The sequence below is a fragment of the Rattus norvegicus genome, chromosome 6, assembly GCF_021556685.1.
Source record: "Rattus norvegicus strain SHRSP/BbbUtx chromosome 6, alternate assembly SHRSP_T2T, whole genome shotgun sequence".
NCBI lineage: Eukaryota > Metazoa > Chordata > Mammalia > Rodentia > Muridae > Rattus > Rattus norvegicus.
In genome coordinates, this window is record NC_141539.1 from 22,484,104 (window position 1) to 22,506,706 (window position 22,603).

Consider the following 22,603-nt stretch of genomic DNA (forward strand, 5'->3'; position numbering starts at 1 on the left):
GAAAGTCCATCCCGTTGTCTTACTCTTAGTGCTGGTGGAAATGTTCTTGGTTTTGCTCTTTAGTAAGTAATTAGCTGTAGGTTTGTTTTATAGCCTCTATTGTGTTCCTTCTATTTCTATGTGATGGTTAATCTTGGTGCTCAACTTCAAGAGATCTAGAATAAATAGGCATTTTTTTTGTTTTTTCCCCAGTAATTTATTTATGTTGATTCACTTTAGATCTCGATCATAGCCTACACCTCTCCCAAGTCCAGCTCTTCCAAATCCCTTCTCCCATTATCCCCTGTCCTTCTCCCCAGAAAAGGGGAAGCTTCCCTTGGGCACCACCCACCCTGAGACATCTAGTCCCAGAAGGACTAGGCCTATCCTCTCCCTCTGAGGCCCAGCAGTTCATGTAAGGGAAGGGGAGCCAGTGCAAGGCTAAGGAGTCAGAGACAGCCGGCGCTCCAATCGATAGGGTATCCCCATGAAGACCAAGGTCACATCTGCTACAAATGTTCAAAAGCCATTTTAATGTAATATACCACTTATAGCTATTTTTTTTCCTCAAAAGGCATGGAGACTTATATTAAATGAGTAACAAAGACACATGTATTTTTGGCTTTCAGTCATCGTTAGTGGAATATGGAAAGGAAGTGGACATCTTTGCTTTGGGCCTTATTCTAGCTGAACTTCTTCACATATGCAAAACTGATTCAGAGAAAATAGAGGTAAATATCCCAACAATGAATGAAGGAAGTGAAAGCATTGACAACCCGTAAGTGCTACGGTTATTGCCGTTTGGTGAGGGGGTGTATGACCACATTAGCTTCTCTTTCAAGTGTCGCCAGCCATTTTGCTCTAGATTGAAAAGTTTGGCTTTCTTTAGAGTATGTGCATAGCCCATAGGATTCCCATTCAAGTTTGCCAACCCAAATCTCACTGATTAGGGGGGAGTTTCTGCTCTAAGTGCTACCTGGATATAAAAAGGAGCAAGCCAGTTTCTCAAGTGATTCATCTTGTAAGAGGAAAGAAAGATAACATCAGAGAATGGCTATTTTTAGAAGACAGAAAAATCTTTCCAGAAGTCTGAATTTAGGTTTCATGGAAACATGTAGGCTGGGTACTGAAGGGTCAGGTTGTTTGTTTGTTTTGTTTTGTTTGTTTTTTGGAGGGGTTATTTAAAGGCATATGCATACATACACACAAAACATGTGTTTGCATGCTCTGGTATGCTCATAGCAGTCAGAAGACCTCTAACCAGAGTTAATCCACTCTAACAACCTGAAATAAAAAGCATGCTACCCCGCACGGAGATCAGAATGAGCAGTGTGTGTTGGGACTAACGGGCGGTGTAGTCTTATCTGAAGCTGGTGATTTCCCCAGGTGGGGCTGGAAAGAGTTTGGACTCTGTCGTGTAGGTGGTGGGGAATCCCTGGAGACAGCAGGCGATTGGACATCCTAGTTGGAAACTCAGGAAAAAAAAAAAAAAAAAGGCTTGCCTGGAGTCAAGAGCCTTATCTTCCCTAAAGTAGAGGTGATGGAAGGATGTACTGCCTAGCGTTCCGAGACAGAGGGACTGAGAGATGAGTTTCGTGCACTTCAAAGCACTGACTGTTGAGGATGCTCCTAGACTGGGGTAGGCTTGGGGAGGGGCATTTTGTCTGCTTCTTAGACTAAGGAAACCACCCTAAATTTTAGAAATCTAGTGTGACTCCAGCTATTCCTGTGTTTATAGTTTTTCTTCCTATGCAAACGACTGCTTAGTAAATACATTTATTCGTTGTATTCCAGTTTTTCCAACTTCTAAGAAATGGCATCTTCTCCGATGATATTTTCGACAACAAGGAAGTGAGTACTTGAAAGCAGCCAGTTTAATTTTTTCCCACTCTTTTCTTTCCTGATAACTGACTCTTAACTCTAATTAACAGAAAAGCCTTCTACAGAAATTACTCTCAAGTAAACCCAGGGAACGACCCAATACGTCTGAAATCCTGAAGACTTTGGCTGAGTGGAAGAACATCTCGGAGAAAAAGAAAAGAAACACGTGTTAGGGCTTTTAACTGCAGTCTGAAGTGGAATGTCAGAGAACAATGAACTTCTTCTCTTAACACTCTCCCAGACAGGTTTTGGTAAGGGTGACCCAAAGACATTGTATTTATCGGCTATGAACAAGTATGCCCGTTTCCTCAATTGTTAATTGTCGGACCTGTGGCTGGCTAGCCAAATATGGAAATGTTTGTTTCTTTCTCGTCTGCCCGAAGAGAAAGCCAAGCCGCGGTGGAGAAGGTCACTTAACCCCCAATGCTAACTGAAGGCCTAAGGCTTTTGACATACTAAAGAGCTGGCAGCCAGAGCTGGGAGAGAAGAACCTGCAGACAGGCAGGCAGAGACACAAAGACATGGACTAGAATGAAACAGGGAGGTAGAGAGATTGAGAGACAGAGCCACATGGAGAGACGAAATGGCAGAGTAGTAGGCTTAAGTTAGATGAGCTAACTGAGAGACTGCCCCAGAAAACAGGCCAACAGCCTTATACACAGATGTCTCAGTGTCTATCATTAAACTCCAAGCAGGATCAATGAAGGCCCTACAATAGGTTTTTTTTTCTTGTTACTTCAAAAACAATCTTACAAAGTTATTTTCTTGAGAGTTCCATATGTGTATTGTATCCTGATCACACTCCAAACCTTCTGCTGTTCATGCCTTATCATGTGAACTATAACCTCTGAACGTGGGAGTCCAAATTGTCCATCTGTCCTTAAGTTGCTTCTCATAGGTAGTTTAGTCGTTGTGATGAGAAAAGTAATGAAATGGTACCAGAAATGGGGTTTTGTCGCAATAAACCTACTGTGCGGTTTCTTGGACTTTCAGGACTGGTTTGTGGGAAGAATGTGGAAAAGTTTGAAGCAGCAGGCTAGAGAAGTCCTCAGATGGTATACGTCAATCTTAATTCTGGTAGCTCAGAAGTCTTTGCCAAAAAGGAACCCATTGGGAATTGGACTAGATGCCAGGACATTTGTGTACAAGTCAAAAGACTGGTGAGGGAAATTTCAAGACATTCAGACTGTGGCATGGTGGTTATCTCCTTCTCATAGCTAGAATTATAGAGCAAATTAGGAAGGAGTGAGGGGTAAGAAGTGAGAGAACAAAGATCTGGGAATGAGTGCCTTCAAAGACGAGGTCGGTGCAAAGCTGTTAAAGCGATTAGTGCACTGAGGGAAGCCATGCACTTTCCATTGCTGCCATTATAGGAACAAGACTACAGCCACGGGCGGCTGCACAGCATGGAAAGTAAAAGCCCTTTAAAGGTCTTTCGTGTCAAAAGTTCCAGCAGGTGCCACAGCCACTCCAGTGGAGTCGGTGTGACAGGAAGCTCTTGTGCTTCGTTTCTATGCAGAACAGAGGCCTGTGCCTGGAATGGCTTGTCCTCCTGGAGGTCCTGGCAGTCTCCCTGCAAAAAGATGGTGACCAGGGTCTATGCTTTCAGTGGAATTGCCTTCTGTGTTCTAGCCTTGGTGATCTTAGCGATTTTAAGCCTGTCAACAATATCTGATTTTAGGAATATAGCAGGGTGGGCAGATGATCATGTATCTTTAGATGTCTCAGGAACTGAAAGTTCGGAGAAGGAAATGTCTCACACCATCATGGTCCTGATGAACTCAATGGCTGCAATGAATTCAACTGCTGTATCCATTAGTTCCCAGAAAATAGGAGAGAAATTAATTGCAGTTACTAAGAACATGACTGTTCCAGAAAAGTCTTTTCCCCCCTTTTGGGAAAGTTTTGTTTAGCATGATTCAGAATAGTAATGATTCTTTTAAAAAGATCATAGACAACTTCCAACAAGTTGAACAAACTTAACAAGAGTTAACTATGGTTACAAAAGCTTCCTTACTATTCTGAGGGGCCATAAATATAGAGTTTAAACTTTATTAAAACAAAGGTAAATGATGAATACATACCTGGTGCCCACCAGTCTGGCAGTATAACTGCAGTTTTCTAAACTATTGTTTTCAGCTGAGAATTGTTTTCTAGACTGTATGTTCCGCTTTCCTCCTTGCAAGGGACATTTGGTGAGGTGATGAATAAGAGCTAGATGATTGCCAATTATGATGTATCTGTTCTAACTGTTTAAGTCTATGCCAAAAAGTAAAGCTTTTTACAACAACACACACCTCGAGTTTGTGTCTGTCTGTTGCGCCGAGTTCGTTCTCTACCTGAAATCCAAGCCTTGGTCCCTCTGCTGATACACTCCCCTGGGTGGTCTGCGGCAAGCAGGAATACATAGGGGAGAAGTTTTTCTGTTTCAGCTGTATAGGAGCTTGGAGAATGCTGTAGCCATAGCCCAAAGTTTACATTTCAAGATGGCGGCAGGACTTAGCATCATCTGTATGATGCTGGTTTTGCAGGAAAGCACAAGGGTCATGGGGTAGAGACGCTTGTCCCATAGTTCTATAACAAGCCTGTGAGGGCAATGTATAATAGGGTGGTCAGATTCCTTGAAGAAAGGCTCTGAGAGTCTATGTGAAGCTAAAAAAGTAAAACCCAAGTTTTAACTGCAACCCCAGGATGTGGGAGATGACTAGGACATAGAACATCTGTTGAAGAAGCTGTAGATACTGACTGGAGCCAGCCTAAGAGAAAGCCCATGCATGCTTCAGGCAGCCAGGCTGTAAGGAATTTTTTAGAGTGTGGGGCAGTGGACTGTGCCAGGAATGTTAGTAAGGTTGATTGGTTTGGAAGCCCTGGAACCCAGAGAGGATGGTAGGAGCTTCACCTGTTTCCAACCAGGCCGCTGGACAGGACCACACTCCATACATAGGTCACATAGATCAGAACAGAGTTCTCCATGCAAAGGAGGTATCTAGAGGCCCTGAGAGTTAGCCAGTAAGCTTCCCTTCCTGGACATTTCTGCAATTGCAATCTCTTGTCCATCTCGGGGACCTGGTATGTATCCATTTTCCACGATGAACAATCAATAAAGTTTGGAACCAAGGACTGTCTCATCAAGAACCTCAGTGGGGAGCATGCAGAAAGCCTATGTCTAGAAAGCCATGTCGTCTAAGCCTCCTGAGAAGGCCCCTTCATGCTCCCAGACAATTAGCTAAGGACAATCACCACTGATCAGCTAAACCGTATTCCCTATCCCCCACCCCCAACCCCTGCCCTGCCCTAGGCTCTCAGCCCCAGGACCTATCCATTCCCAACTCCCCACCATCCAGTGACCAACTCATGCCCCTAGCTCCAGGCTCCTTATCATAGGCCTGTGGACACCCCGACCCTCTGTTCCCGACTCCTCTGCATCATTTCCAGTGGTGACTGGACACTTGGGAGCTTGGGAACCCCAGCTGCAGGCTCCCATATCTTAGGCTGCATTTTCCCACCCAGAGCAGTAATGGGAGCCTGACAGCAGGTGCAGGGTAAATGCAATCTAGCGCTCCACTTTTCATCTGCCCAGCAGAGTTCCCATACCTCTGCAGCCAGAGCTGAGCATCTCCTGCTTCTCCTGCCCAAGTGGCCTTCCCACACCCAAGGCGGGATGAAACCGGAACCCACATTGGAGCTCAGATAATGCTACTGTGTATTCCAGACGCTGCAGCTTTTGTTTGCCCAGCCTTGCAGAGGTCCAGTCTTTCCCTGCTGTTAGCTCAGACTTGCTTTGTAGAATAGGGATAGTTACTTTGTGTCTTTGTATGCTCTAATATTTGTCTTATAGGGTCTCGCAGCTAAGAGTTTTTCTTTGCTTCTCAAAGCACCTTGAACTTTTGAAGGGAGTTGAGTGTTAAGATCATGGGACTGAGGTGAGACTGAATGCAATTTGAATTATGAGATGGCCGTGAGCCAATGGAGAGAGACTTGGACACACTCCCACCATCATGAACTGAGGCTTCTGCCAACTCTTTCCTGTCAGGAAGGGTTGTATCATCTGAAATTGAGTCTAAAATAAATAAATCTCTCCTCCCCTAAGTTGCATCTGTTGGGTTTTTAGTGACAAGAAAAGTAGCTAACAATGTTTACAGAAGTCCTGTCAACAAGAAGCAACCATGATGCCTTCAAGAAGAGAATGGATTTAAAATTATATGTACATATTGGAAAATGAAGTAAAGCTAGATATAGTAGCAGCATATTAACAGCCTGTCAAATGAAAAAATATTTAACAAATGTCTGCAGTAGGAAACCATTCACAAATTCACAGAACATTACAGAACATTCAAAACAAGATCATTTTTAACCCCACTCCCATTTTTTTTTTTTTTTTTGAATCTCAACAAATAGGTTGAGGTGAAAAAGGCAGACAAGGGAAGAAGCAATACTAAGTTCCTAAGTGGCTGGCTGAGAGGAGGGGAGGGGATGATGGGGCTGGTAAGGAAGGTTCTCTGTCTTTTTATCTTCTATATCTTGTTATCTGTTACTACAAGGCTTTTAAGAAGGATAGCTGTGCTGTTGGCGGCAGTAAGAAACTCTCCATCTGGACAGAGGCAGAGGCCTTAGAAATGACACTTGAGAAACCCCCGAGAGTGAATGATTCAGAAGAGAGAGACAAGACCATCTGGGGCAAGATGAGCTAGGGACAGAGCCTAAACTCTGGAACGGATGTACACAGGGAACACTGAGCAGCGCAGCCAACAGCAGCAGGGAAACGCTGGATGATAATGTGGACGGTGTCCTTGGAGACCCTGAGGCGTCTCAGGTTGAACTTTAGAGCAACCAATGGCTTATGCTCTAAGATCAAGAATCGACAAATGGGATCTCATAAAACTGCAAAGCTTCTGTAAGGCAAAGGACACTGTGGTTAGGACAAAACGGCAACCAACAGATTGGGAAAAGATCTTTACCAATCCTACAACAGAGAGAGGGCTTATATCCAAAATATACAAAGAACTCAAGAAGTTAGACCGCAGGGAGACAAATAACCCTATTAAAAAATGGGGTTCAGAGCTAAACAAAGAATTCACAGCTGAGGAATGCCGAATGGCTGAGAAACACCTAAAGAAATGTTCAACATCTTTAGTCATAAGGGAAATGCAAATCAAAACAACCCTGAGATTTCGCCTCACACCAGTGAGAATGGCTGAGATCAAAAACTCAGGTGACAGCAAATGCTGGCGAGGATGTGGAGAAAGAGGAACACTCCTCCATTGTTGGTGGGATTGCAGACCGGTACAACCATTCTGGAAATCAGTCTGGAGGTTCCTCAGAAAATTGGACATTGAACTGCCTGAGGACCCAGCTATACCACTCTTGGGCATATACCCAAAAGATGCCCCAACATATAAAAAAGACACGTGCTCCACTATGTTCATCGCAGCCTTATTTATAATAGCCAGAAGTTGGAAAGAACCCAGATGCCCTTCAACAGAGGAATGGATACAGAAAATGTGGTACATCTACACAATGGAATATTACTCAGCTATCAAAAACAATGACTTTATGAAATTCGTAGGCAAATGGTCGGAACTGGAAAATATCATCCTAAGTGAGGTAACCCAATCACAGAAAAACACACATGGTATGCACTCATTGATAAGTGGCTATTAGCTCAAATGTTTGAATTACCCTAGATGCCTAGAACAAATGAAACTCAAGACGGATGATCAAAATGTGAATGCTTCACTCCTTCTTTAAAAGGGGAACAAGAATACCCTTGGCAGGGAATAGAGAGGCAAAGATTAAAACAGACACAGAAGGAACACCCATTCAGAGCCTGCCCCACATGTGGCCCATGCATATACAGCCATCCAATTAGACAAGATGGATGAAGCAAAGAAGTGCAGACCGACAGGAGCCGGATGTAGATCTCTCCCGAGAGACACAGCCAGAATACAGCAAACACAGAGGCGTATGCCAGCAGCAAACCACTGAATTGAGAATAGGACCCCCGTTGAAGGAATCAGAGAAAGAACTGGAAGAGCTTGAAGGGGCTTGAGACCCCAAAAGTACAACAATGCCAAGCAACCAGAGCTTCCAGGACTAAGCCACTACCTAAAGACTATACATGGACTGACCCTGGACTCTGATCTCATAGGTAGCAATGAATATCCTAGTAAGAGCACCAGTGGAAGGGGAAGCCCTGGGTCCTGCTAAGACTGAACCCCCAGTGAACTAGATTGTTGGGGGGAGGGCGGCAAGGGGGGAAGGATGGGGAGGGGAATACCCATAAAGAAGGGGAGGTTTGCCCGGAAACCGGGAAAGGGAATAACACTCGAAATGTATATAAGAAATACTCAAGTTAATAATAAAAAAAAAAAAAAAGAAAGAAAAGCGTCACGTTGGGTTGGGGATTTAGCTCAGTTGTAGAGCCTAGCAAGCGCAAGGCCCTGGGTTCGGTCCCCAGCTCCGAAAAAAAAGAAAAAAAAAAAAAAAGCGTCACGTTGTTTTAGGATTTTTGAACAGAGCCACATCCAGGCTTACCAGAAGGTGAGAGGCATTGAGAGACTCCTATAAGGCATGTGGCTTTTTCTATGTTCATTAAAGCATCTCTTGTGTCCTCTGACTGCTAGTGCGGTATGGTAAGGCAAAGTTCAGCATCAGATGCTAAAACTACAGTGGGGGTGGGGAGGAGAGAATATTGGCAAGAGTTTATAATGGTGAACATGGACTTCTGCAACGGAAAGATGCACACCATCATAATAACAGTGAGGTCATGAGATTATTAGGCTGGAATGTGGTTATCCTATTAGGTAATTGGTTTTCCTTAAATTTTAACACACACACACACACACACACACACACACACACACACCCTTGAAGAAACTATTCCTTTTTTTTTTAGTATAGAATAGTTTATTCAGGGAATGGGGAGGGGAATTTGAGAGGGAAGTAGAGATAGAAAAAGGGAGGGTAGGGAGTGGGGGGAGAGGAAAGAAAGGGATGGGAGGAGAGACCACCAGCCATGAAGAGAGGCAGGGAAGGGGAATGGGAAGAAAGGGGGGAGCAGGAGGGAGAGGACAGAGGGAGAGCAAGAAGGCAAGAGAGCAAGAGCAGAAACTATTCTTTTAAAGAAATATTTATTTTGGGGGCTGGAGAGATGGCTCAGTGGTTAAGAGCACCGACTGCTCTTCCCGAGGCCCTGAGTTCAAATCCCAGCAACCACATGGCGGCTCACAACCATCTGTAATGAGATCTGATGCCCTCTTCTGGTGTGTCTGAAGACAGCTACAGTGTACTCATATATATGATAAATAAATAAAACATTTAAAAAAAAAAGAAATATTTATTTTATTTGTGTGTCCATGTCGTTGTATCTGAGTACAGTGACAGCCCAGGCTAAAACAGGGCATCAGAAGAAGCTGGAGTTACAGAGAAAGAAGAAAAGGCAGTAGCTGTGGTTGATGCTAGCCACTGCCAAATATAAGTGAAGATATAAGTATCTGGCATATTATTTACATTTTCTAAATTTTCTAGGTAGAAAGAAATCTCTTTTAAAACAGGCTAATATAAAAAAAAAAAAAAAAAAAAAAAAAAAAAAAAAAAAAAAAAAAAAAACAGGCTAATATTAGCTTTAATGAACAAAGCTACATTTAAGAGGAATACCAAATAATATGGCCAGGAAGAGTATAACATTCTACCCTTCTCTTACTGGTATTTTTACATTATGAAATACGTATATTATCTTTTAGCATTTTTATTTACTTCCAAGGATATATTTTCTCAGTCTCCAAACCAGGAAATCCCAAGTATCTTAATCAGAGAAGCAGCTGGGCAGAGTAGGGCCTCACTTGCTAATTCTAGGTACACTTTTGAAAGGAACACTTCTACCTAGTTTCACTAGGGAATCTTTATCACAGAGTAAATATATCATTTCTATTAAATACACATATGTAACAAACACATACATGTAGATGTAACAAAGATTTATATCAGATACATTCATAATCTAGAATACACACATACATTGTGTTACTCTATACATGTAGGGCTGGTTGCATAATCATGGGACCCAGTTTAAAATGAAATGTAAGGTGCTTTTCAAGAGGCTAAGTGTGGGGGCTGGGGATTTAGCTCAGTGGTAGAGCGCTTGCCTAGGAAGCGCAAGGCCCTGGGTTCGGTCCCCAGCTCCGAAAAAAAAGAACCAAAAAAAAAAAAAAAAAAAAAAAAGAGGCTAAGTGTGGGACAGCTGCATGCCCATTAAGTATCCCCCGCGTACATGGCTGTGACAGGAGAGATCTGAATTGTCAGCTTTGCCGAGCCTTCATCATCTGCAGACTCACCAGTCAGACGTAGAACATCCATTCCCACCTGAATGGTCACCAGAACTCTCTGGCACGCTAACATTTTACCATAAGAACTATTTCTGTTCCATATTAATTCTCTCAATTTTACCTTCGAGCACACAAGAATGAGTCTGTGCAGATCTCTGTGCAGCTTTAACACACATTTCACCTTTGCTGTCACACCCACCCTTCCCTTTTGGTTTCTTTGGCTGGAGAATTTTAAAGTGAATCTCAGTTGCAGCCATAAATATTTAAAAGTTGACTTGTAATAGACAAGTTCTTTGTAGTATTAACAAAATCATACAACTACTCAGACAAACTAAGAAATATAATTATCACATAATTAACCTGAATTCGATTTAACAATCTCAAAAATCAGGAAGATCCCAGGTTGCTTTTGGTTGGCATGTCCTTTTACTCTAGAGTATACTCTGCTCCCTTTACTCCTGGCATTCGCTTGAGGAACTAGTTATATGTCTGCGGAATGCCCTCTACCCCGGAAGTAGTTCACGGCGTCCCCGTGGTTAGATGGGTGCAGTTACACCAGCACTGGCTTCCACCCTATCTGAACGCTGTAGCCGCTCTGTGGCGCAAACCAAATGTTTCCAGAGTATGTAGAGCCTGGCTGATGTTAATGTAGTTGTGGTGTATTTTACTTTCCTATTGTTGCAGTGTTTTACCACAGACTTGGTCGTTTACCTTATAGTCACTTCCTGCAGTTCTGGAGGTCAGAGACGAGATTTGGCAGCTGTGCTCCTCAGTGGCGGCCATCACGAATCCTATGTTTGGCATTACCAGATTAAGGCGCAGCCACACAGATGCTCAGTTTTACCTGAACACGCTCCAGCATTCGTATTCTTTCCATTGTTTGTACCTGAAATTCCCCTCGACTTAAACAAACAAAAAGTTTTCGGGACAGTGAGATGACTTAGCAGGTACAGGCACTTACAGCCAAGCCTGGTGACCTGGGTTCAATCCCCTGCACCTAAGTGATAGGAAGGAATCAACCTACACAAGTAGTCCTTTGGTCTCCACACATGGTACCCATGCCTACACTCATACCCGTATCACCTAATTTTAAAAACGTAGTAAAAGTATTGTGAGCTATAGCCCACTGTAATCAACTCATTTACCCAACATCGACAATCTGACAGTGTTTGCTCTGTTCAGAGGTGCACCAACACTGAATTCAATTTTAAAACATGTTTGTCACTTCAAAGAAACCCTTCTCCATTAATAGATTCATCATCTCCCAACTCTAGAAAACCACCCATATGCCTCCTGGCTATAGCTGTGCCACTCCATGAACATAAAGAAATAGACCCTTACACAGAGTGTTTTTCACATGGAAATGCTAAGGCCTTAGTTAGGGTTTTACTGCTGTGAACAGACACCATGACCAAGACAACTCTTCTAAGGACAACATTTAATTTGGGGCTGGCTTACAGGTTCAGAGGTTCAGTCCATTATCATCAAGGCAGGAACATGGCAGCATCCAGGCAGGCATGGTGCAGGAGGAGCTGAGAGTTCTACATCTTCATCTGAAGGCTGCTAGTGAAAGACTGAATTCCAGGCAGCTAGGGTGAGGTGTTAATGCCCACATCCACAGTGACACACCTATTCCAACAGGGCCACACCTTCTAATAGAGCCAGTCCCTCAGCCGAACACGTACAAATCATCAGTCCCCAAACTTCATCCAGGCAGCCGGTCTCAGTGCCCCACCCACTGCTCCTGGGCTGCTGTTTCTATGCTTAGAACAGCCGAGTTCCGGAGCAGCTGCCTCCTCATAGCTTTGCATGTCCTAGCCGTGTCCATCCTTCAGAACCTGAGCTTAGTGTAGTGCCGCCAGAATGTCACAAGGTCACCCAGGCAAAGCTGGCTCTCCCCTAGTCCTCCCACTGTCCTGGGCTGCACTGAGCTGACCACTCCTCTGGGATGCTTTCCCTTGTGATGCTGTGGTGTTTCGGAAAGCGGGCAGGCCGCCGAGTACTCTTGGAGTTTAAAAAGTGGATATTTAGTACTACCCTGTGAGTCCACTAGAGGAGAGCCCTGAGCATATGAACTGGGAAAAAGGCCCATGACTTTGATGTCTGACCATGGACATGACCCAGGAGTATGGGATCCTCTGACCCTTCCTTCCTTCCTTCCTTTCCAACAGGGAAGTGTTTTATCTGACAGGGACTACTCAGCCTGTGCCCCTACTCCAGAAAACTAACGTCTAGAAAATGCTATCTGGTATTTTTAACAGCTGTGTTTACTCTGAAAGACAAACCAGGATGAAACTACTTCTTCAAGACACCGGCCCTGGAACACAAAGTTGGCTCCACAGGTAGAGGACAGGTATGCCATTTCTCCAAATAACTATTTGGTAGTCTGATTCGAAAGAGCTGGCCTTGTTCTGTATCCCAGCTTCATGCCAACAGCTTAACTCGTGGTGCTGGTGACTGAACTCAGGAGCTTCCACAGGTCTGGCAGTCCTGCTACCATGAAGGCCCATCTCACGCCCTAAAGCAGACCACTGATTTCTTCTGGATCCCCTGATCTTCTCAATTTACCCAAAGTAAAGAGGGACTAAGTATGTTACCTGTCGGGACCCTTAAACTCTATAAGCATCATGATACCACCGTAAAGTAATTGTTCATGTCTATGATACTTGTATTTGGAAGTGACATTTACCTAAATCAGTGAACAATTTTATCCAAAGTAGAACCCGCTTCTGAAAGAATTAAGTGCTATACAAAGGCCTTCTTTCCCCACCCATATAAACAATTTTACTTTATTGGGAACAATCTCAGTCATGATCCGCAGAGGTTGGTCCTGGGCAATTGGAAGATAAGTCTTCTTTATCTGAAATTTATATGTGAGAAATAAAAAGATAAATACAAATTTATGGTAAACTTGTAAGATAGTATCTAATATTTTTGACCAATCATGCTTGTTATTTATTCCACAAAATAAATGGGGAAAAGATTAAAATGATAATAAGAAAAAGAGATGAGGGCTGAGGATGTGGCTCAGTGGTTAAGCGCTCTGGCTGCTCTTCAAGAGGACCTGGGTTCAATTCCCAGCACCACATGTGGCTCACAACTGTTTAACTCCAGGATCAGGGGATCCAATGCCTTCTCCTGGCTTCCACAAACATGAAACATATGTGGTGCATAGATGTACATACAAGCATAGCACCTACACACATAAAAGCTTAAGAGATTAAAATAATTACAAAAAACCCTTCATTCTCAAACACAAAGTCCTTAATTAGAAGTCAGTCAGGGTGAAATGGACAATGAGACAGCTGGCTCTGTTAAAATGTCTGGCAATGGTTAAAGCAATTTCTTCTTCACAATGGAGAGAACAGGATGGATTTCCACACACTTGGCTTTTAGGAGTCAGGGCCAATAGTCTGCCTAAATAAAAACTAGTTCCAGCATCTATCAAAGCGTGAATCTTCAAAAATAAGCAAAAAACCCCATAATCTTCAAGGTGTTTGTTTGTTTGTTTTTGATGGGAATGGTGCTTGATACAGGGTCTCATTATGTAGCCCTAGCTGGGCTGAACTCACTGTGTACACCAGGCTGTCCTTTAACTCAGAGAAATCCACCCGCCTCTCTTGAGTGCTGGGATTAAAAATGTGTGCCACCATGCCTGGCCTTTAAGTTATTCTTTAGAATTAAAATGATTTCTTTAGGGGTTGGGGATTTAGCTCAGCGGTAGAGTGCTTGCCTAGCAAGCGCAAGGCCCTGGGTTCAGTCCCCAGCTCCGGAAAAAAAAAAGAAAAAAAAAAATGATTTCTTTAGTAAGAAAATGGTGAAAATTCCCTCTTGTACATTCAATCACTGAACAATTAAGTGCTGGATTTTAGTAAGAACCTGATTCTTTTTTTTTTAATTTATTTATTCTTATTTTATGTACATTGGTGTTTGCCTGCATGTATGCCTACGTGACGATGTGAGGATGTCAGATTTTTGGAGTTACAGAATAAACTGAGCTGCCATGCAGGTGCTGGGAATTGAACCCAGGTCCTCTGGAAGAACAGTCAGTGCTCTTAACCGCTGAGCCATCTCTCCAGCCCCCAACTCAATCACTCCTATAGTCACTATTTCTTTGCAACACCAGTCCCACATTGCTATTTGAATGGAATAAGACGCTTCTATTGTTCGTAGGAAATGTGAGTTTTATTAAAAATAAACAAGCATGCACAGGCAGTAAGTATAAAGTATAAATCATCTTCTTACCTTCATAGGCTGTCCCACACCAGATGCAATACAGATGTTCTTCTCGTAAGTAACCAGTGAGGATCTGCAGTTTTTCTAGCACCTGCGGAGAGGACACAGGCACATACGTCAGTGGCTCACACTGACCAGGACCTTGCTTCCGGATCTTAGTCTGGTTACTTAGGGCCAGGCTTCAACTCTTGTGGTGCTCTCTCAGTTACTGCAGGGGTCGGAGCAGAGGGATAGTCTCAGCTGACTAACCAACCACTTACTTGTCCACAAGAAACAACTGGGGAACATGAAATCATCTTTTGGCTACCTCTGTGATACTAAGGTTTTTGTTATTGTTGGTTTTTATTTTTTAAAAAAAGATAGGGTCTCTTTTTGGCCTGCAACTTGCTACGTAGACCAGGCTGGCCTTGAACTCACAGAGATCCACCTGCTGCTTGCTCCCGAGTGTTGAGTCTAAAGGTGAGTGCCATTATGCCTAGAGGATAGCTAAGAGTCTTATTACTCTGTTACTATCAAGAATCAGTCCCTCAGGTGAGCAGGACTGCTCCCATAGTTACACACATGAGAGGCCTCACAGTGAGTCAGGAATGTGTGCTCAAAGCCAGGAATGTTGCCTGGTTAAATCCCACACTAGTAGCCACAGGACTTACTTTCCTGAGTAATTACATTTGAGAACTAATTGTGCATGTGTGCCCATGTGTGGGCAGGTGCCTCCGAGCGTGTATCTGAGGAAAGCCTGGGCGAGCTGGTTCTCTCTTTCTACCGTGTGAGTCCCAGGGTTTGAACTCAGGCTCGGCAGCAGAAGCCTTCCCTTCCTGAGCCAGCTTCCTTCACACTTCCTTCTCATTTTATTTTCTGTTTGGTGAATAGAGGAGGTACACAGTAGCACCACTTTTAGAAATAAAACCGGAAACAAAGCCAACTGCAATCGTTTGCACTTGCAGTGAATCTGTCATCTACACTGAAGCTCAGGTAAGAGGGTGGACAAAAGCTAAATGGAAAAATTCTAGGAAATTTTGATTTTTGGGCTAGAAACACAATCCTTTCAACTGGGGGTTTTTCAGTGATGCTTGGAGACATTCTTTGGTTGTCATGAGGGGAAGTACAAATGGTACCTGGAGGGTGGGGACCAGGTATGGGGCTCTGTGGGGAACAGAGGAGGTCTAGTGAATGAAGTTCTGGGTGAGGCCGTGTGAGGACTCCACTGCCTCAGCCTCACGGGAGAGGCTCAAGGGGAACATCTAAGCTCTCTGCAGGGATCTGAGAATGACTGACCAGCATGCAGAAACACTGGCAAGTTTAGCCTGTGCCTCTGGAGTGTTATAGCACAAAGTGTCCTTACAACTCAACAATGCTATCGAGACCGCTAGCCCGGCCCACCCTGTGCTGTCCCTAAACCTGCTGGATTGTAAGGTTGCTGGGGTTGGTAGGTAACCTGTTGGGTGAGCACTCCCCCTTACCCTGGTTTTCCTGTTATGTGTCTGTGTGTCTGTCCTTCCTTCCTTCCCTCCTCACCCCCAGTCAGGGTGCTAGAACCCAAGCCAAGCAGCATGTGGTACAGCTACACATCCTACCATGCTGCCCACAGCAAAGAATTACCCAGCGTCGAGTGTGAACAGTGTCAAGGCTGTGACCTGCTACGGCAAACAATGGTGCCCACACATACACTCAGATCTTCACTTGGGCACTCGTCTTCATCCTGCTCTTCCTTTTCCTCTTCTTCTTCCTCAGTCTCCTCTTCAGGCCTCATCCAGTACCACGCCTCCCTGGGAACCTGAATATTCTGAAAATACAGAATTATTTTCATAAAACACAGCTGGGTATACTTGTTTTGTCTTAAGTGTGCCTGTGTTAACATGAATTTGTTCTTCCAAATAATATTTATGAGTGTCATTTCTCAGAAGAGCGCTGGACCACAGTGAGGACTGAAAGGACAATTGGGAGTTGGTCTCCTGGTTCCCGCTCTAGTCCAGCAGGAGAGATGGGCACTGGGTATAAAACTGTACAGTGAGTAGGAAGGAGGGGGTCAGTAAGTGTCAGGACACACGTAAGATGACGGGAGTACAGTGAGGCTGGACATTCCTCTCAGATACTTACGCAACATGGAAATTACACCAGTATTGGAGACTAAGTAAAGTCATTTTACTTTGATAGTACTCGCTGTGTTTTGTAAGAGGCAAAGATTTCTTTTAAAATGATTCCTGTGTGAAATGAAAGCGTCCCACCTTGATTTTCCCAAAAGACACACAAAAGTGCAAGGCGTGGACTAAAACTTGGTTATTCTGGTTAATTAAACATTATGGGGAACAGAGTTCCTACACATTCCAGGCATGAGCAAAGATACTGTGAGTAAAAGAAAAGCTATTTAACCCTTGCTGGACAACTAAGGAAGTGGGCTTCGGGCTAAGTCGGTCATTAGCGGGCCAGTCACCACGGCAGGAGGCGCACATCAGACGACAGCTTCCGGGGAGAGAAGATATCTACACAGGGCATGATGGGCTTTTGTTCTGATTTTTGTTTCTCCTTAATGAAAATAAGAGTGGGACGGCTCCGGGTGCCAACCCCAGGGGACTGGAAGCAGATGCCCGCATACCTTCTGGGCATCCAGCTGCTGGCAGGCCCGCTGGCTTCTTCTCAGGTCTCCTTCGAGCCTCAGTTCGTCCTGCTTACTTTTCAGTCGCATCCTGATGGAAGGAAGGATGGTGTCTGCACTCTCGACTGCTTTACAGACCCAAGCGCCGAGGGGCACACCACCGTGAGGCGGGCAGGAAGCAAACCGCGGTCAAGGCCACAGCTTTACCGAAACTCCTCAGCCGCCTTTTCTTCACGCTGGTTTTTCATGTGAATCTTCCTCCTGTAGCTCTCCAGCCTCTCCTCTGCTTTCCGCTTTAGTAACGACTCGTGACCTATGCCACTTTTGCCTGGTCATAGACAAAAGCCTGATGAGGGACTTAGGACATTACTGATTGGCTTTTTAAGCTTCAAGATAAGGGAGGAGGTGCGGTCCTCACTTGGATATAATCATCCAAGCTCGAGTCATTAAAATGGCAACAGAAGGGGCTTGGTCCTTGCTTGCTCTCGAGGCCCAGATGCCTGGCTCGACTTTGACAAAGATCAGTCTCACCCAACACAGTGATGCTACACACGTTTTTAAAAATTAGGAAAATATCAACTGTCACATTTTTCTTAAATGTGTGCCTTTTTTTCCCTCTCTTGAATTAATCCAAGGAATTAGGCACAAAAGCTGTCACTGATAAATCCACTGTAGGACATTTTTAGCACACTGCAATAAATGAGAAAGCGCTGCTCTCCCCACAGCTGTAACTCTTCCCCCTAGTTCTTGTGGCTCTGGGGTCAGAGGCAGGGCCACGGACGGGGTGGGCAGGGACCCCACCAACGGGCTCATCGCTCGGCCTTGACTCTTTGGCAAGGCCTCACTGTGTAGGCAGACTGGCTTCCCCACCTGCAGCCTCCCCCGTCTGCCTCCTAAGTTCTGAGACTATAGGTGTATTTTTAGGATTTAAATTTGATATTCCAGCACGTCTATTTCCTTAAAACTTACTTTAAAATTTTTTTTCCTAGAAAAATAACTATAGAAAGATTTAGAAGTTTAACATTTTACTATTTCACAGGCTTCTGATATAGTAACTATAAGGGCAACCATCACGCAACATATTAGGCAAAACAGTCTAAGTTACGGTTATAATATACTAGAAAATGACTTGGTTATATACCTGTCTTGACATTGAGGGGAATTGGTTCAACAATACCATCTCCTACAAAAGGAAAAAACAAGAAATATTTTATTTTCACAGAGTTCAGGTCAGTCAGTAGAGTATGCAGCGTTACACTGTTCCCTGAATCGCACTCCCAGCCTCATAAAACTCCAAACCGAATTCCGGGAACTAAAATTCGTCAGCTGATACATTGTCAATGAATACCTCTCCTGCCTTTAAATACCTCCTTCTGAGTAAGACTACTTAGCCTCTTCTGCCTGCCTGCCTGCCTGTCTTTCTGTCTGTCTGTCTTCAAGATAGGTTTTCACTATGTAGCTCTGACTGTCCTGGAACTCACTAGATAGCCCAGGCTGGCCTTGAACTCACAGAGACCCACCTGCCTCTGCCTCCTCAGTGGACATATGCCATTTTAAGAAGTGACATAATAGGCATGATATTCTTAGTGGACAGAAACCTCAAGAGAAAACAGTCTTCCTATATGGGGGCGGGTGGGGGGGACAACTAACCACTGTACTTCCCTACCCATCACCTGCCACCTTTCTTCACAGCCTCCACTCTTAGCCGCCTGCCAGTTCCTTCAAGGGTGTGGTGGGAGGCTAAGCAGTTCATGTAGGCACGGGAGGCATCTTAAATGGACATGAGAAGACATCTCTGAAAGGGCTGTTGGCACCAAAAATCCTAAGTACTGTCAACTTAGGTCTCCATCAGACCCGAGCCAGTTCCGCACATGACTCACCAGTCTTGCCCAGAGCCTGCCCACTCTTGTACCCCATCTTTTGGAGCAAAGCGAACCCTTTGTTTTCGCAGCCCAGCGCATTCTTCAGCCCAATGTCACGCCTTTCCCGTTCTTCCTCCTTCAGGCTCTTCTGCCTATTTTTCAGATTCGCTTGCTGTTGCTTTTCTTCTTTTCGCCGGGCTTCTCGGATCTGCCTCAGCATGGGCACGCCGGGTCTGACGTCTTCTCTGAAAAAGAGCGGGAACGGTGCGGGTGAGTGCAGGAAGTCTGCTCCCTGTTGGCAGCAGAGCGACAAAGGCCAGTTCCGGGCTGTGGGACACTGAAGGCGGTGTAAAGTTGAGAATGTTAGAGTGACTTTAGAGTAATATTTCTAAGGGGTCAATGACAATAAACAGTGAAGCTGACTAAAGGCTGGACGGGAGAACAAGATTCCACAAAGGGAGGAGGAGGCAAGCAAGGCTACAACATAGGAGAGGGCACCCAAGGAGGTCGAGAGCGAGGAGAAGTAACACGGTTAGTGCTGACAGAGATGAGAAAGAGCCTCCTAACTGTGTACAGACACAGGGTGTTTTCCACCAAGCAAGAAGACTGACTTTTGTTTGTTTGTTGCAGGGTTTCTCTATGAGGCCTTGGATGTCCTGAAACCCTCTCTGTAAAACAGGCAGACTCAAACTCAATCGGGTGATCCACCAGCCTCTGCCTCCCACCACGAGGAGGGCGCCACCACGCCCGCCTGGCAGTAAGGTTGATTTTAATGCCATATTTAAAAAGCAATGTCCTGGAATAGCAAGATGGCTTTCCAGGTAAACAGGTTTGCTGTGCTAGCCTGAGCCCCTGAGTTTGGCTCTCAGAATCCACGTGGAGGGAGGGAAGTGGCTCCCAAAAGTTGTTTTCTGATCTCCACATGGGTGCAGTGCCCTCTGCCCAGTGATGAATATATATTTTAAAAATTCAAATATATATTGAATGACACCCTGAGCTAGGGCACTAGCCCAGTTGTCAGCGTACTTGCCTAGCATGCATGAAACCCTGAGTATAATCCCCAAACTGCAAGAACCAGACACTGATGCACACACCGGGAATCTCGGCCCTTAGGGGGCAGAGGCAGGAAAAGGAGCTGCATGGTGAGTTGGAGGACTGCCCAAGCTACACGAGGCCCTGTCTCAAAACAAACACACGTGACCACCACCGCTACCCAAACAATGCCCTTATTTTCGTCTATAGGCGTCTTTCGGCCACCTGAATACCGTCATATTTGGTGTACACGTTTACTTACTGAACGTTAATGAAGGAATCTGACATATAGTCCTCTTCTTCCGCCATGTTCTCCTTCCTATGGCCACACCACCTGCCAATCAAGTAGGACAAAGTAAGATTCATCGTCATCGTCTTAGTTTATCGAAACGGAAGCCAACCACGGACAGTGGCAATGCTTCATGATGCTCCCTGGTATACAAAGAGAGAGAATCTTAGCACCCTAGGTCCTAGCAACACAGAGGCCACCAGTCCAACAGAGGCTAACTGGGAATGCCACGGGCTTTAGAAACCTCAAAACCGCTGTAGTGATGATACACCTCCTCCAACAATTCTTTACAAAGAAGTCCTCCAATTGGGAACCAAGTATACAAAAATATGAGCCAGCTGTAAGCCATTCTAAACCACTAGACCACCAGAGACTCGTGTACTTTCTTTTTTTTTCCTCTCTCTGAGATCAGGCCATCCTGTATCTCAGTCTAGCCTGGAACTCACTATGTAGACCAGTCTAGCCTTGAACTTGTGATTCTCCAGTTAGGAGACAAACTCTCATACAATCGTGTACTATTCTCCAAGATGGCCTGCTCATAGTAAATTTTGTTGAGCAATTCATGTAACCAATAGGATTTTGTATATTGGAGTGACTTTTGTTTTTGGGTTTCTGGAGGCAGGGTTTCTCTATATAGTCTTGACTGTCCTAGAACTCACTCTGTAGATCAGGCTGACCTTGAACTCATAAGAGACCCACCTGCCTCTGCCTTCTGAGTGCTGGGATTAAAGGGGTGTCCCACCACTGCTAGGCTTGGGTGACTTTGGTCACACTAAACACAGCACTCTGTAAAGCCGGTAGTATGAATTAACTGACTGAAGTCAGTGCTCACATATGAGAACACTCAGGAAGCTCTACAGAGGTGCCCACCTGGGAGGATCCGAGGCACAAATGAGTGATCTGACTAAGAGTGCCTCTTGGGAAATTAGTCAAGCCTGAGCTGGATCAGACCAACCTGAAGCATTCTTACATATAGCAGTTAGCACTTACCTAGCTCATGAACAGCCCAGTAGATACGAACAATCAGTTCCACTTTCCAGATGGGAAAATTGAGGCTCGATTTGGCTAAATAATTCGTTCACAACCACGAAGAATACAGGCTTGGTGATCTTGCTCTTGAAACAGAATGAGATGGATATCAAATACAGAGTCTCCTACACGCAAGGAATATGCTCTATAATTGAGCTAAATCTCTAATTCAAACTGGATTATTTTTATGGGAAGCGTTTAACTCTACAGTCAGACACGGTGGTCCTCTGGTGTAATTTCAGCACCTGGCAATGAGACCCTGTGTAATAAAACAAAAAGTATTACTTTTTACTTTACAAAAAGTGCAAGGGATTACAGGTTATTTTTTTTTCTATTCTTTTTTTCGGAGCTGGGGACCAAACCCAGGGCCTAGCAAGCGCTCTACCGCTGAGCTAAATCCCCAACCCCTACAGGTTATTTTTTAAAGCTCTACCGTTTATAGTTATTCCGTCTTTTACTTATAATTTTCATATAAAAATCACACTGAAACTTCACAGCTGGGCACTGCAGTTTCACTAAATTATACGGCTTGAGGTTGTTAATTATTACTGGCGAGAAAGTTATGTTAGGAAGTGGAATAAGGGGGCAGGAGAGATGGCTCAGAGGTTAAGAGCGCCATCTGCTCTTCCACAGGTCCTGAGTTCAACTCCCAGCAATCACATGGTGTCTCAAAGCCATCTATGATGAGATCTGGTGCCCTCTTCTGGCCTGAAGACATACACGCAGGCAGAACGTTATACATAATAAGTAAACATTTTTTTTTTTTAAAGAAGAATAAGGAATTGGGCCCTAGAAGGTGAAGGTTCTCTTCCTATGATGACAATATACACTACTAGCATTATCCAATTCCTTCAAACATAAGCATAAAACCCCACAAGTGGATAGATGACTCAGGCAGAGAAGCTGGTGGCCTGAACCATCACTTAAGAGTCCCAGCAGCTTAGTGGCCAGCATTCTGGGTCTATCTGAGGCGGGAGATCACACAGCATTTGTTGATGGTTGGAGGTGGTGTGTGTCAAAGAACCGGAATGAGATGTTGCGAAATAATGGAGTAACCATTTTCTCAACTGGAACATTATAGGTGCGGCTAGCTTTTTTCAGTACGGGGCGCCGAATTTGAAGCAAGGGCTATTGAAATCAGAGATGGGTGAACTCTATGGGTGCCTACAGCATCGCAGGCTCTTCCCTCCTGTACCCACCCACCAAAACGACCACTCACGGATGGGACGCAGCTGACGGTATGTATGATCGGCAGTCACGGCCAACTTGCACCGACCTCAGTCATTCTCCCGGGAGTCCGCATACCTTGAGACCGAAGCTTTAATGCCGGTACCCAGCACGGCTGAGGACGCGCTGCGCATGCGCCATACGATAGGCG

The 22,603-nt window shown here is 44.7% G+C and overlaps 2 protein-coding genes and 1 long non-coding RNA gene across 7 annotated transcripts in view; 2 read left to right on the plus strand and 1 right to left on the minus strand.

Annotated features, from left to right (window-relative positions):
- The window catches only part of Eif2ak2 (eukaryotic translation initiation factor 2-alpha kinase 2), a 29,598-nt gene extending 25,444 nt beyond the window's left edge, over nucleotides 1–4,154 (plus strand). For 2 of the 3 annotated variants that reach the window (XM_087554416.1, XM_087554417.1), the window contains 3 exons: nucleotides 609–710; nucleotides 1,774–1,830; nucleotides 1,911–4,154. In XM_087554416.1, the coding sequence (XP_087410542.1) occupies nucleotides 609–710; nucleotides 1,774–1,830; nucleotides 1,911–2,033 (282 nt within the window). In that variant the 3' untranslated portion in view covers nucleotides 2,034–4,154. 3 annotated transcript variants of the gene reach the window in all.
- Nucleotides 4,155–9,184: 5,030 nt separating this feature from the next.
- LOC148005086 (uncharacterized) lies at nucleotides 9,185–12,412 on the plus strand. The gene is made up of 2 exons (XR_015622813.1): nucleotides 9,185–9,413; nucleotides 9,472–12,412. It is a non-coding gene; the product is annotated as an uncharacterized LOC148005086 (long non-coding RNA).
- Nucleotides 11,606–22,582, minus strand: Gpatch11 (G patch domain containing 11). 3 transcript variants are annotated; one of them, XM_087553648.1, is made up of 10 exons: nucleotides 22,531–22,582; nucleotides 21,187–21,311; nucleotides 20,170–20,241; nucleotides 18,894–19,120; nucleotides 18,155–18,196; nucleotides 17,221–17,341; nucleotides 17,014–17,104; nucleotides 16,087–16,203; nucleotides 14,430–14,511; nucleotides 11,606–13,044 (listed from the first exon to the last, which is right to left on the minus strand). In XM_087553648.1, exons 3-10 carry the CDS (start codon nucleotides 20,214–20,216, stop codon nucleotides 12,989–12,991), a joined length of 783 nt encoding a protein of 260 aa, XP_087409774.1. In that variant the 5' UTR covers nucleotides 20,217–20,241; nucleotides 21,187–21,311; nucleotides 22,531–22,582; the 3' UTR covers nucleotides 11,606–12,988.
- Between the last annotated feature and the right edge of the window lie 21 nt (nucleotides 22,583–22,603).